This window comes from Heptranchias perlo, chromosome 3 (assembly GCF_035084215.1).
Source record: "Heptranchias perlo isolate sHepPer1 chromosome 3, sHepPer1.hap1, whole genome shotgun sequence".
NCBI classification, from domain to species: domain Eukaryota; kingdom Metazoa; phylum Chordata; class Chondrichthyes; order Hexanchiformes; family Hexanchidae; genus Heptranchias; species Heptranchias perlo.
This window is the reverse complement of record NC_090327.1, coordinates 47,475,453-47,489,059: the sequence shown is the minus strand read 5'-3', so window position 1 is coordinate 47,489,059 and position 13,607 is coordinate 47,475,453. Positions and strand designations below refer to the sequence as shown.

Genomic DNA, 13,607 nt, shown 5'->3' with positions numbered 1-13,607 from the left:
CACGTGATATCAAGATACAGCAGAGTGCACTGGATACAGCAAAGGCTATGGGCCCCGACAACATCCCGGCTGTAGTGCTGAAGACTTGTGCTCCAGAACTAGCTGCGCCTCTAGCCAAGCTGTTCCAGTACAGCTACAACACTGGCATCTACCCGACGATGTGGAAAATTGCCCAGGTATGTCCTGTCCACAAAAAGCAGGACAAATCCAATCCGGCCAATTACCGCCCCATCAGTCTACTCTCAATCATCAGCAAAGTGATGGAAGGTGTCGTCGACAGTGCTATCAAGCGGCACTTACTCACCAATAACCTACTCACCGATGCTCAGTTTGGGTTCCGCCAGGACCACTCGGCTCCAGACCTCATTACAGCATTGGTCCAAACATGGACAAAAGAGCTGAATTCCAGAGGTGAGGTGAGAGTGACTGCCCTTGACATCAAGGCAGCATTTGACCGAGTGTGGCACCAAGGAGCCCTAGTAAAATTGAAGTCAATGGGAATCAGGGGGAAAACTCTCCAGTGGCTGGAGTCATGTCTAGCACAAAGGAAGATGGTAGTGGTTGTTGGAGGCCAATCATCTCAGCCCCAAGACATTGCTGCAGGAGGTCCTCAAGGCAGCGTCCTAGGCCCAACCATCTTCAGCTGCTTCATCAATGACCTTCCCTCCATCATAAAGTCAGAAATGGGGATGTTCACTGATGATTGCACAGTGTTCAGTTCTATTCGCAACCCCTCAGATAATGAAGCAGTCCGAGCCCGCATGCAGCAAGACCTGGACAACATCCAGGCTTGGGCTCATGAGTGGCAAGTAACATTTGCACCAGACAAGTGCCAGGCAATGACCTTCTCCAACAAGAGAGAGTCTAACCACCTCCCCTTGACATTCAACGGCATTACCATCGCCAAATCCCCCACCATCAACATCCTGGGGGTCACCATTGACCAGAACCTTGACTGGACCAGCCATATAAATACTGTGGCTACATGAGCAGGTCAGAGGCTGGGTATTCAGCGGTGAGTGACTCACCACCTGACTGCCCAAAGCCTTTCCACCATCTACAAGGCAGAAGTCAAGGGTGTGATGGAATACTCTCCACTTGCCCGGATGAGTGCAGCTCCAACAACACTCAAGAAGCTCAACACCATCCAGGACAAAGCAGCCCGCTTGATTGGCACCCCATCCACCACCCTAAACATTCACTCCCTTCACCACCGGCGCACAGTGGCTGCAGTGTGTACCATCCACAGGATGCACTGCAGCAACTTGCCAAGGCTTCTTCGACAGCACCTCCCAAACCCACGATCTCTACCACCTAGAAGGACAAGAGCAGCAGGAACATGGGAACACCACCACCTGCACGTTCTCCTCCAAGTCACACACCATCCCGACTTGGAAATATATCGCCGTTCCTTCATCGTCGCTGGTTCAAAATGCTGGAACTCCCTAACAGCACTGTGGGAGAACCTTCACCACACGGACTGCAGCGGTTCAAGAAGGCAGCTGACCAGCACCTTCTCGAGGGCAATTAGGGATGGGCAATAAATGCCGGCCTCGCCAGCGACGCCCACATCCCATGAACAAATTTTTTAAAAATTGATTATAATATATAATGAACAATAATAATACATGGATGCTAGAAAGAACTGATCCAGTAGTTCTGTGACTGACCCCTGTTCCAGGAACACCATTGCTTGCCTCGAACTTTGTTACTCCCAATTTCCAGATAGCAGGAAACTGATCCCACTGCATCCCTGCTTCAACGCACGGTGTCTGCTCCAGCTTTCACTTCAACCAACTGCCCCATTCCCAGACCTTATGTTACATTCCCTGCCTGACTGCTCTGCTCTCTTCCCTTCTCACGCCCTGAACTATCTGTGACAACACCATGGAGATCCACAAATATGTTAAAATGGTGTGATTGTCAAAGAAAGGACTTGCACTTATATACCAGTACTTGATGTTGTATTATAAAAAGACCAAAAATATATACACAGTAACCAACAGTGAAACCAAATGAAAACTCAAATATCTAACTCATCAGCCTTATAACCTGAGTATTTTATTTTTCTGTTGTGAACTTAATTTATATTGCATGTGAATTAAATAAAAAAGATTGAAATAACTTTTACATTTGCACTCGTTGTTAAACAGCCCTTTTTTATATGAGCTTTTATAATAAGGTTGCTCTTTAATGTTTTCTGTGCATAATTGCTTTCAAATTAGATTGAGCTCATAGTCTGACAGCTGTGGGAGTGAGATATTGTGGCGGGGGAATAAAGTTATTTTAGTTCAGATCTATCTTTGGAACCATATTTTGGTGTATCAACTTACTTGTGTTTTTATGTAATTTCAATTTCCATCTGAATTTTTTGTCACCTTTTTTGCCAGTAGTTCCTATTTCTTTTGTTAATTTGTGATTTTGCTCCTACACAATTGTCTTTTTATCAGGTATTGTCTCAGTCAAACAACAGCTTACAACAGGACCTGGATAACATTCAGGCCAGGCTGACAAGGGGCAGGTAATATTCTCACCACTTAAGTGCCAGAAAGTCCAGCCGACCCCCTTGACTTTCAGTGGCATTACCATCCCTTAGTCCCCCACCATCAACCTCCTGGGGGTGACTATTGACCAGAATCTGAACTGGACTTAACCATATGAACAACATGGCAACAAGAGCTGGAAAGAACCTGGGTACTCTGTGACCAGTGGCTCACCTCTTGACAGCTCAAAGCCTCTGTACCATTTACAAGGCACAAGTCAGACGTCTGAAGGAATGCTGAACTCTTGTCCAGATGGATGCAGTCACAACAATACTCCAGAAGCCATCCAGGACAGAACAATTCACTTCATGGGTGCCCCTGCTATTGGATTCAATATTGGATTGCACATCATAACTGATTGCAATCCTTTCCTCACCAGACATCCATATACTTGAAATGGAATCTCTGGCTAATTTTCAAAAAAACATGATTGTACAGTGCACTGTGGCTAAGTATGTATGATCTATAGGATGCACTGCAGCAACTCACCAAGGCTACTTTGACAGTACCTCCCTCCCTTGTGCCCTCTACCACCCAAGAACAAAAGCAGCAATGTTGTGGGAAGCCCATCACCTCCCAGTTTCTCACTGTCACACACCATCCTGATTTGGATATGCATCGATATTGTTCACCATCACTGAGTCAAAATCCTGGAATTGCCTATGGAGCACCATCATCACAAGGACTGCAGAGGTTCAGCAGAAGGCCGACCACCACCTTCTCAGGCAACCAGGGATGGGCAATAAGTGCGGCCTTGACTGCGTCACCCACATCCAAGGACAGATAATTTTTTTTTTAAAAAGTGAAGTGAAGTGAAGTGTAGTAAGAATTGAGGAGGTTTTATAGATAAAGAAAGAACTTGTAATGACCTGAAGAGGGGGTTTTATTCTACAAATTCATGGGCTTGTTTGTTGATGACACTGACACTGGTCCGGTGACAGAAATTTCACTCTTGCTGTTTGATCTACAAATTACTGAAAACAAACAGTGCTGTGATGGTCTTTTTTTCCCCAAAAAAACATGATTGTACAGCAAACAGACTACCTGCAGTCATAACATCATTGTTGGTTATTGGCCAGAATTTGCTGATAGAAGGAAAAGCAGTGTGGAGGTGAAAGGAAGTCAGAGTGGCTTTTAAAAACTACCAGAGTTTTTAGACTCACAGGACACTGTTTCCATTGTATTTTTTGTCACCAAATTTTCCCATCACTTTTGCTCCTCCCTTGAAGACATTTGTATCACTGCTGGGTATCATTCCATGGGCACCTGGGTGAGCAGTGACATTGCTCTTGGCAGGCTGGTCAACTGTGCACATCATAACTGAGTGCAATCCTTTCCTCACCAGACATCCATATACTTGAAATGGAATGTCTGGCTGTTTTTCCTCTCTAATCCAGGGACTCTGAGGACAATTTTAATACCCCTACTGCCACTTAGCTAAGAACAACAAACCCACACAGACCAGAGATTGAACGTGGGACCTTCTTGATCATTTCCAGTAGTGTTCAATATTTTCTGTTACAAAATGTGTTCCATCTGTTAATCTTGTGACTCATAAAACTTATTATACTTCACTGTTCTTATTAATGCCAAATTGAGTTCCAGTTAGGTTTAAAAGGCACTGCCATGTTCTATATACAGCCTGTTTTTAGCTCTTTTAATAAATGAAACAAATCTTATTAAAAGCTTAAAATATTGGTTTTATAGTATTGCATATATTACAATGTGCTTTGCAGGTTAGCAGATGGCAGATTGTGTGAGTAAGGTGGAACTAAGCATCTCCTGTGAAAATTTACTGGATAAAGATGTCTTTTCTAAATCTGATCCACTGTGTGCACTCCTTCTAAATACTGGTGGAAATCAATGGGTTGAGGTAAGGAATATCTTTGAACTTCTTACTCCGTTAGCATATATACAAGTGAAAACCATTAGCATTTATCATGGTAACAGTTTTTTGGCATGGAGATGGATTGTTAACTGGACAAAAGTGATACTGCTCTTGTTTTTCAGCCCTACAGTCAATTCAGTAACCAATACTATGGAACATTTGAAAAATACCATGATTAAGTGTTTGAGTCTACATTTTTTTTTTCTTGGTTTTCATACATTCTCATTTCCATGCCATTCAACTGAGAGAATACTGCCACAACTCAAATTTAGCAGAGTGACTTCCTACTTGTACCAGCATGCATTAATATTTTTTACATCAACCATACTCTTGGATTTTGACTGAGACTGCCAGCTAGTGCCAAATGATAGGCAGTTCATGCTGTGAACTGATACCTGCTAGAATTGGTTTGAGATTGGCCAAACTTTGAGTGACTGCTACTACCTACCTAAATATTTTGTTACAGATGAAAGGAACCTGTTGCAAATTATAGCCAGTTTAGATTTTCTGTATTATTACATTGTATTCTCTCCATCTGTTGGATTTTGGTTCCTTTATTTTAATTGGGTTTAGTAAGTACTAATTGTGTTTGAGGTTATTGTGTTGGAGGTTCATTGTCCTTTATCTTTCCTAGATTGGCCGTACAGAGATGGTTAAAAACTGCCTTGACCCAAAATTCTCGAAGAAATTTCTGATAGATTATTACTTTGAACAAGTTCAGAAACTGAAATTTGGAGTTTATGATATTGATAATGAAACTTTTGATCTGGGAGATGATGATTTCCTAGGAGAATTTGAATGTACTCTGGGGCAGGTAACAAATACTTCATTCTTTTGCTTCTATTCAACAAAGCTGTTTAAGTAAAAAAAAAGGGCTTTTTCTTGTACTGCGGTAATTATTATGAGTAACTCTTTGTAACTTTAATAGTGAAAACGTTTCAAGACAGATTATATGATATCAAGGTGTTGGATTTTATTGTAAATTCCCTCTCTGCCCATGGAAAGCAACATACCATAACTATGACATCATTATCATAATTTCTGTATAGAATCATAGAAAGGTTACAGCACAGAAGGAGGCCATTCGGCCCATCGAGTCCGCGCCAGCTCTACGCAAGAGCAACCAAGCTCGTCCCACGCCCCCGCCCTTTTCCCGTAGCCCTGCAATTTTTTTTCCTTTCAAATACTTATCCTAGCCCCTCGAGCCTGTTCCGCCATTCAATGAGATCATGGTTGATCTGTGACCTAACTCCATATACCCGCCGTAGCCCTGTATTCCTTAATACCTTTGGTTAACAAAAATCTTTGTGTTAGATTTAAAATTAACAATTGAGCTAGCATCAAGTGACATTTGCGGAAGAGTGTTCCAAACTTCTCCCACCCTTTGTGTGTAGAAGCGTTTCCTAATTTCACTCCTGAAAGTCCTGGCTCTAATTTTTAGGCTATGTCCTCTAGTCCTAGACTCCCCAACCAGTGGAAATAGGTTAGATAGAGAGAAACTATCAGTTCCCCTTAATATCTTAAAAAAAAAACTTCCATCAAATCACCCCTTAATCATCTAAATTCAAGGGAATACAAGCCTAGTTTGTGTAATCTCTCCTTGTAATTTAACCCTTAGTGTCCAGGTATCATTCTAGTAAATCTGCGCTGCACTCCCAAGGCCAGTATGTCCTTCGTCAAGTGTGGTGGCCAGAACTGAACACAGTATTCCAGGTGTGGTCTAACCAGGGCTTTGTATAGTTGTAACGTAACTTCTACCCACGTATTCTAGTCCTCTAGATATAAAGGCCAGCATTCCATTAGCCTTTTTAAATTATTTTCTGTACCTGTCCATGATATTTTAATGATGTATATACGTGGACCTGTAAATTTCTTGTGATTTTGTGATTTCCGTTCCCACTGGTGTTTTCCTGCACCAGTTACAAAGTACAGTCCTGGTCCACTGCTGCTGAGACCCTGATCTGTGGTTCTGCCATCTCAAGCCTTTTTTCCAACACTGTCGACACCTCCAACATTTAAATTAGTTGAGCGAGGAAATCATTGGTCTCCTTCTGTTCTGTAGGATTCTTTCAGCCCATCGTGCCTTTGCCAGCTCTTTGAAAGAGCTCTCCAATTACTCCCACTCCCCCGCTCTTTCCCCTGGAAATGTCTCCTTTACAAGTATATATCCAATTCCTTTCTGAAAGTTACCACCTGGGCAATGTCACGAGTGGTGGGGCAGGTCCCAAGCTCGGTATATGCAGCTCCAGTGGGATTACTGCCCAGGAGGAACAACCAGCCCCAAGTGTCCACTTCGGGGCTCAGTAAATATCAGTAACAGGCCGAGGCCTGGAGTGCTATCAGTGGGTAAAGTGGCAGGGGATCGCTCCGTGACAAGAAATGAATCACTCGACCCTGATGTGCCATGAGTGTTACTGCATCTGTTCAAATGTTCACACAGTTGTATCCGCTCGATTTGCCTGCTAGACCATATGGTAACTAGCCCGATGACCTTTCCAGCCCATTCCCCATCTACTACTGCTGAATTACAGCACGGAAGAGGACATTTGGGATTGTCCACCAGTGCCCAGTGCAAGCTCACGTTGTGACCCGTCCAGTTAAAGGGGCCTCGATCTGTGATCTCACGATGTGACCCATCCAGTTAAAGGGGCCTCACCCTGTTTTGCTCACGGTGTGACCCGTCCAGTTAAAGGGGCCTCACCCTATTATCTCACGGTGTGACCTATCCAGTTAAAGGGGCCTCAAAGATCATCTTCTGGTCCAGAGTCCGCTCCGTGCTTCTTCTAGAAGCTGCACAGAGAGACTTCTGTGATCAGTAATCTGAAGGAGAAAGACGGCTCGGTGACATCTTCGCGGAACGATGTACTGCGGATCAGCAAGTCCTTTTATGCCGGACTTGCTGATCTTCAAGGACACCCCACCTTGTACAGAATGTAATATGAGATATGTACTGAGTCACCCCACCTTGAATTGTACAGAATGTAATATAAGATATGTACTGAGTCACCCCACCTTGTATTGTACAGAATGTAATATAAGACATGCACTGTGTTTTCTACTGAAACAGTTTTGAAAAGTATTTTTCTGTTCATACATAACCATCTTCTGATATACATTGGTGAAGTTGATCAGGCTTTTCCTTGCTGGCTGATATCAAAGTTTGCTAATGATACCAAATTAGAGGCACAACAAACTGAGGAAGTTTGCAAGAGAATATAAACAGATTAGTGGGGTGGGCAGACAGGTGCCAGATGCAGTTTGGTGCAGAAAATGTGAAGTTTTGGGAACATTATAAACTGAGGTTCTACTATACATACTAACCATAACCTGTGTCCTCTTATCAATGCCGATAGGCTTGAACATGATAAAAGCCTAACATTTGAACTGTTTTGAAGTTCATAATGTATAGTGCTTGTATTTTAGGATTTATGTTTGAAGAAAATGAGATTTTCTTTAACACTAGATGATTGGCACATACTCCTAGCTTTTGTTTCTGTGCTAACTGTTTTTATGATAAACTAATAACATAAGTTTGAATTATTTTGACAGATTGTCTCCAGCAAGAAATTGACCAGACCCCTTGTGCTGCATAATGGGAAAGCGGCAGGAAAAGGAACGATCACGGTACAAATCCAGTCGTTTCATTTAGTTGGTAGGGGCTGATGGTGGTCAAATGAACCGTGAAAGTCCTGATGGTCTGTTGCACCGCTGGAAGTTCTGTACACAGACTGGCCCCAATGCTGACGCCCCTGCGAAACTCAGGGTCAGGCTAATCACCGTATTTTGGGACGGTGCCCCTGCTGTTTCAGGGCAGCTGGGGTGCCCATCCCATTTGGTGGATGGGTAGCTCTGTGTGAAGAGTGTAAGTTGGCTGTTTTAAGTGACATCATTTATTTATTGCATCTTACTGGTGGTGGCCAGGCAAATCAACAAAGTCTTCAAAGGCTATTTAAATTAGATGCGAACTGGTTTCAAACAATGTTTCATTGTGATAAGAATCATTTAGGAAGCAAGTTAGCAATGAGGAAGAAGAATCACAAAGTGAGGTGATCAGTATTAAGTTCAGTGTCATTGATATATAGGCGTTATAAGGCTTATCAGAACTAGATGCCAGATTTATATGTGTTTAAAGTCTATTCTGAGGATTTATTTATGCTTTAGCTATCTGGCATAAGAGTACTGGCTAATAAATTGTTTCAGCCAGGCAGTACCTTGTTTATAGTTATGGTCAGGAAAGATCTCCGTACATTAAGCACGAACAGAAATTCACTTCTGGCTACTTAGACATGGTGAGAGCTCTGCCGGGGGTGCCAACTTTCTCAAGACATTTAAGTCATCTGTTGTGCACTTAACAGACTTACACAAAGTTTCAAAGGATCTTCCTTAAACCAGGTCTGACACCACATTGTAGTTGTATTCCATGCAGTGTGTGACAGCTTTTCCAGGGGTTGGGGGGCTTTCTACCACTTCTGTTGTTGTCAGGCCAGGGTCTGGTTCCAGATATACACAGTCACTTTTGCATTGTTGCAGAGTAGAATGCCCTATGCAGTTATGCAAATATGACAGTGTACTTGTTCTTCAGAGAGGCATTGCGGCACAACATGCTCAGGCACTAATACACTTTCTCCTCCCCTATTTTGTGGAGTACCTGACCTCAACTACTTTGTTGTGAGGAAGTGCTAAATAGATGTGGCTTTCCTATCAGATGAGAGAGTTCTTTGTGGGCCATGCCTGTACGTGCTTCCCGACAACAAGGTGAGAGGCAACATAGCTAGTTGCCTGGGAGCAGGCTACTACGCTAACTCCAACATGCAGGTGGTTTATGGACTGAAAAGATGCTTAATGGCAAAGAGAGTTAAGTAGATTGGAGGATAATATAACTTTTAAAAACCTTTCTCTCTTGGTTTTATCTACTCTAGATTTTTGCAGAAGAAGTAAAAGATAACCGAGTGGTAAACTTTGAAGTTCAAGCACGGAAGCTAGATAAAAAGGTAGTGTGACGTTTTTTAAAAACAAATAATTATTGATGTGCTATTTATTTTTGTGCAGTTATTAGTTTACAGTGTTTCATTTCTTATCTCTAGAAATAACCTACAGTGTTTCACTTTTATTACTTGTGATGACTAGGATTTTTGGGGGAAATCAGATCCTTATTTGGAATTCTGCAAACAAACACATGATGGAAAATGGCAAATGGTGCACAGGACAGAGGTGAGAGATATTTCCTGAAGGACTTAATGATTGCAGAAATTCCATATGAATATTAACGCTCACTCTGCTTTTATACAATGTTCGAATTCTATACATATAAATAAATAGTAAGACAACATTCTTGTTTCTCAAACACAATCATATCTAATTAATAATCAGTTTATTATAAGGTTGTGAGGCAGTGTCAGGGTTGCAGGCCAAGGTTTTTAATCGATGTGCACGTTTTTTTTCTGATAAAAGAAATTAGGTTATTATTACTTAACATTACAGTGGAACCTAGCCACAAATTTTTGTGGGTGTCAAAACTTAATTTTGCATTAGCCAGTTAAAATGTAATAGTATTTTAAGTTGATTTCCACAGACTTTGGGCTTGCAATCAAAAAGGAAAATTAGATATGTGATATCCAGTTTCTCATAGAACACCGTGATAGTCCTCCCACTTCCCCTCCCCCCTGCCCCCTGCCCACCCCACCCTTTGCTGGACACAGCTGAAGTGCACTTTGCCTTATCTGATTCTTGGTTCAGCTTATCTGTATGAGACTGATGTTCTCCACCAAAAGTTTGCCCCCTGGCAGGGGCCTGTGCTCTGAAGCAGGGAAGGATAATCAACTGCTGACTGAGATGTCAACAGTAGTGGAAATGCTTGCTGTCCAAAAACAACATCCAGAATGCATCCAGCCCCAAAGATCCTGTGTCCTGTGCTGCATATGGGAGAAATAAAACCACCTTTTATTTTGGCCTTCTCTGCTTTTCTCCCAGGAAATGAATATTCTCCAGACATAAAAAGAGACAATTGGTCTTAAAATTTCTAGTCTTCTAGGTGACTATATCCACTACTGTTTCTGTGTTCAAATAATTTTGCATGGCCTAACTTCAGTGCTTTGTTTCTTTGCCATTTGTGCTGCTCCAGTGTGTGTGAGAGAGAGATCAATTAATTATATTACATTGCACATGTTTCCAATAAAACAAGTTTTTAAATTCTAATTCTAACCTTCATCAATGTAGCATTCCCTAAATATTGCACTGGAGAATCAGCCTAGTTATGAACTCAAATCCTACAGTGGAACCCACAATAATAACAACAAAAATGACTTGAATTTATACAGTGCCTTTAAAGTGGAGAAGCATCCCATGGCACTTCATAGAGGTGTCATCAGACAAAAATGGATGCTGAGCCAAAGATGATGACATTAAGAGAGGTGACTAAAAGCTTGGTCAAAGAGAGGAGAGGGAGGTGGAGAGGCGCAAAGATTTAGAAAGGGAACTCCAGAATTTAGGGCATAGATGGCTGAAGACGTAGCTGCCAATGGTGGGATGAAGGGAGTGAGGGATGAGTCCAGAACCGGAGGAACATAGAGCTTTTGAAGGGTTGTAAGGCTGGAGCTGGTTACAGAAATAGTTAGGGCAAGGCTATGAATGGATTTAGATAGGCGGATGAGAATTTTAAATTTGAAGCAATGGAGGACTAGGAACCAAGGTAGGTCTCCGAACACAGGGGTAATAGAGTGGGATAGAAAATGGGCAGTAGAGTTTTGGATGAGTTGAAGTTTATGGAGGGCGGAGGACAGGAGGTTGGCTAGGGGAACACAGTGGTAACCTCTTGCCTATCTAGAAAATATTCAGATTGACAGTTGCAACAGAAGACTTAGGAACTGGAAAATGAGGTATTTGAACTTACATGAGCAAACTAGTGGCTATTGTGTGCCATTAGGCCCACTAATAGAATAAAGTAATCCCAGGACACTTATTCGATAAGTCCAATGTAATAGAAATCTTTCCTTCCCCTCCACTCATCAAACAAATGCTGATTGTATACGTAAGTCACACCAACCAAGGACAATTCTTAAACAAACGTGACGTTTTCAGATCCTAAAGTACAAGTCATGCACCTCCAGTAGGTAACAACTTTAATACAGTTATTATATTTCTTGTGGTATTTCAGTTATTGTATTGACTTTTTCATTTGTAATTTTTAGGTCATAAAAAAAAATTTAAACCCCACTTGGAAACCATTTAAAATTCCTTTGCAGTCCTTGTGCAATAGTGACTTGCAGAAGCCAATCAAGGTATTTTACATTTTTACCTACCATAGAAAAAATGCTTTTGACACATTTTTCTGAACTTCCAGTCTCATTACTGAATAGCTAAGAAATATTTACTTGGTATCTTAATTATTGAAAAGATTATTAAACAAAGCCTCATACTCAAAAGTTGTATCAGCATCAGTGATCGAGGATTGACTAGACTGAACAAGTATCTACAATCTAGCAGTTTGAAGTGGAAACTCTAACTTTTTTTTATTCGTTCATGGGATGTGGGTGTCGCTGGTGAGGCCGGCATTTATTGCCCATCCCTAATTGTCCTTGAGAAGGTGGTGGTGAGCCGCCGCCTTGAACCGCTGCAGTCCGTGAGGTGAAGGTTCTCCCACAGTGCTGTTGGGAAGGGAGTTCCAGGATTTTGACCCAGCGATGATGAAGGAACGGCGATATATTTCCAAGTGGGGATGGTGTGTGACTTTGAGGGAAACGTGCAGGTGGTGTTGTTCCCATGAACCTGCTGCTCTTGTTCTTCTAAATGGTAGAGGTCGCGGGTTTGGGAGGTGCTGTCAAAGAAGCCTTGGCGAGTTGCTGCAGTGCATCCTGTGGATGGTACACACTGTAGCCACTGTGCGCCGGTGATGAAGGGAGTGAATGTTTAAGGTGGTGGATGGGGTGCCAATCAAGCGAGCTGCTTTGTGCTGGATGGTGTCGAGCTTCTTGAGTGTTGTTGGATGGTGGAAAGGCTTTGGGGAGTCAGGAGGTGAGTCATTTGCGGCAGAATACCCAGCCTCTGGCCTGCTCTTGTGGCCACAGTATTTATATGGTTGGTCCAGTTAAGTTTCTGGTCAATGGTGACCCCCAGGATGTTGATGGTGGGGGATTCGGTGATGGTAATGCCGTTGAATGTCAAGGGGAGGTGGTTAGACTCTCCCTCTTGTTAGAGATGGTCATTGCCTGGCACTTGCCTGGCACGAATGTTACTTGCCACTCATGAGCCCAAGCCTGGATGTTATCCAGATCTTGCTGCTGGCAGGCTTGGACTGCTTCATTATCTGAGGGGTTGCGAATGGAACTGAACACTGTGCAATCATCAGTGAACATCCCCATTTCTGACCTTATGATGGAGGGAAGGTCATTGATGAAGCAGCTGAAGATGGTTGGGCCTAGGACACTGCCTTGAGGACCTCCTGCAGCAATATCTTGGGGCTGAGATGATTGGCCTCCAACAACCACTACCATCTTCCTTTGTGCTAGACATGACTCCAGCCACTGGAGAGTTTTCCCCTGATTCCCATTGATTTCAACTTTACTAGGGCTCCTTGGTGCCACACTCAGTCAAATGCTGCCTTGATGTCAAGGGCAGTCACTCTCACCTCACCTCTGGAATTCAGCTCTTTTGTCCATGTTTGGACCCAAGGCTGTAACGAGTGGAACCCAAACTGAGCATCGGTGAGCAGGTTATTGGTGAGTAAGTGCCGCTTTATAGCGCTGTCGACGACACTTTCCATCACTTTGCTGATGATCGAGAGTAGACTGATGGGGCGGTAATTGGCTGGATTGGATTTTTCCTGCTTTTTGTGGACAGGACATACCTGGGCAATTTTCCACATTGTCAGGTAGATGCCAGTGTTGTAGCTGTACTAGAACAATCATGCACTCTTTTGAGCTCTTTCATTCTCTCTTTCACATGCTTTCCCTCTTCTGTTTCCTGTTATAAAACTGACTTAACAGTCTAGCAAATAGAAGTTTTTATTTTTCAATTTGAATAAAATGTTGTATCCTGTGACTATCTGTAAGCAGATGAGCAGAGGCATCAACTTTATAGGTCTTTTGTCGAATTTTAAATCTGTTTAACAGCACTCTAACTTTTCTGTTGCCTTTAGCATAGCATTTAGTTGCATTTATGAGTGCCATATATGTGTCAGT

General features: G+C 42.6%; 1 protein-coding gene across 2 annotated transcripts in view; it reads left to right on the top strand.

The window, feature by feature from the left end:
- LOC137313360 (copine-3-like) overlaps positions 1-13,607 on the top strand; it is a 77,082-nt gene that overhangs the window by 24,256 nt on the left and 39,219 nt on the right. For both annotated transcript variants that reach the window (XM_067979496.1, XM_067979488.1), the window contains exons 3-8: positions 4,280-4,416; positions 5,066-5,245; positions 7,981-8,055; positions 9,351-9,422; positions 9,559-9,642; positions 11,619-11,708. In XM_067979496.1, the coding sequence (XP_067835597.1) occupies positions 4,288-4,416; positions 5,066-5,245; positions 7,981-8,055; positions 9,351-9,422; positions 9,559-9,642; positions 11,619-11,708 (630 nt within the window). In that variant the 5' untranslated portion in view covers positions 4,280-4,287. The remainder of the gene's footprint in view (positions 1-4,279; positions 4,417-5,065; positions 5,246-7,980; positions 8,056-9,350; positions 9,423-9,558; positions 9,643-11,618; positions 11,709-13,607) is intronic.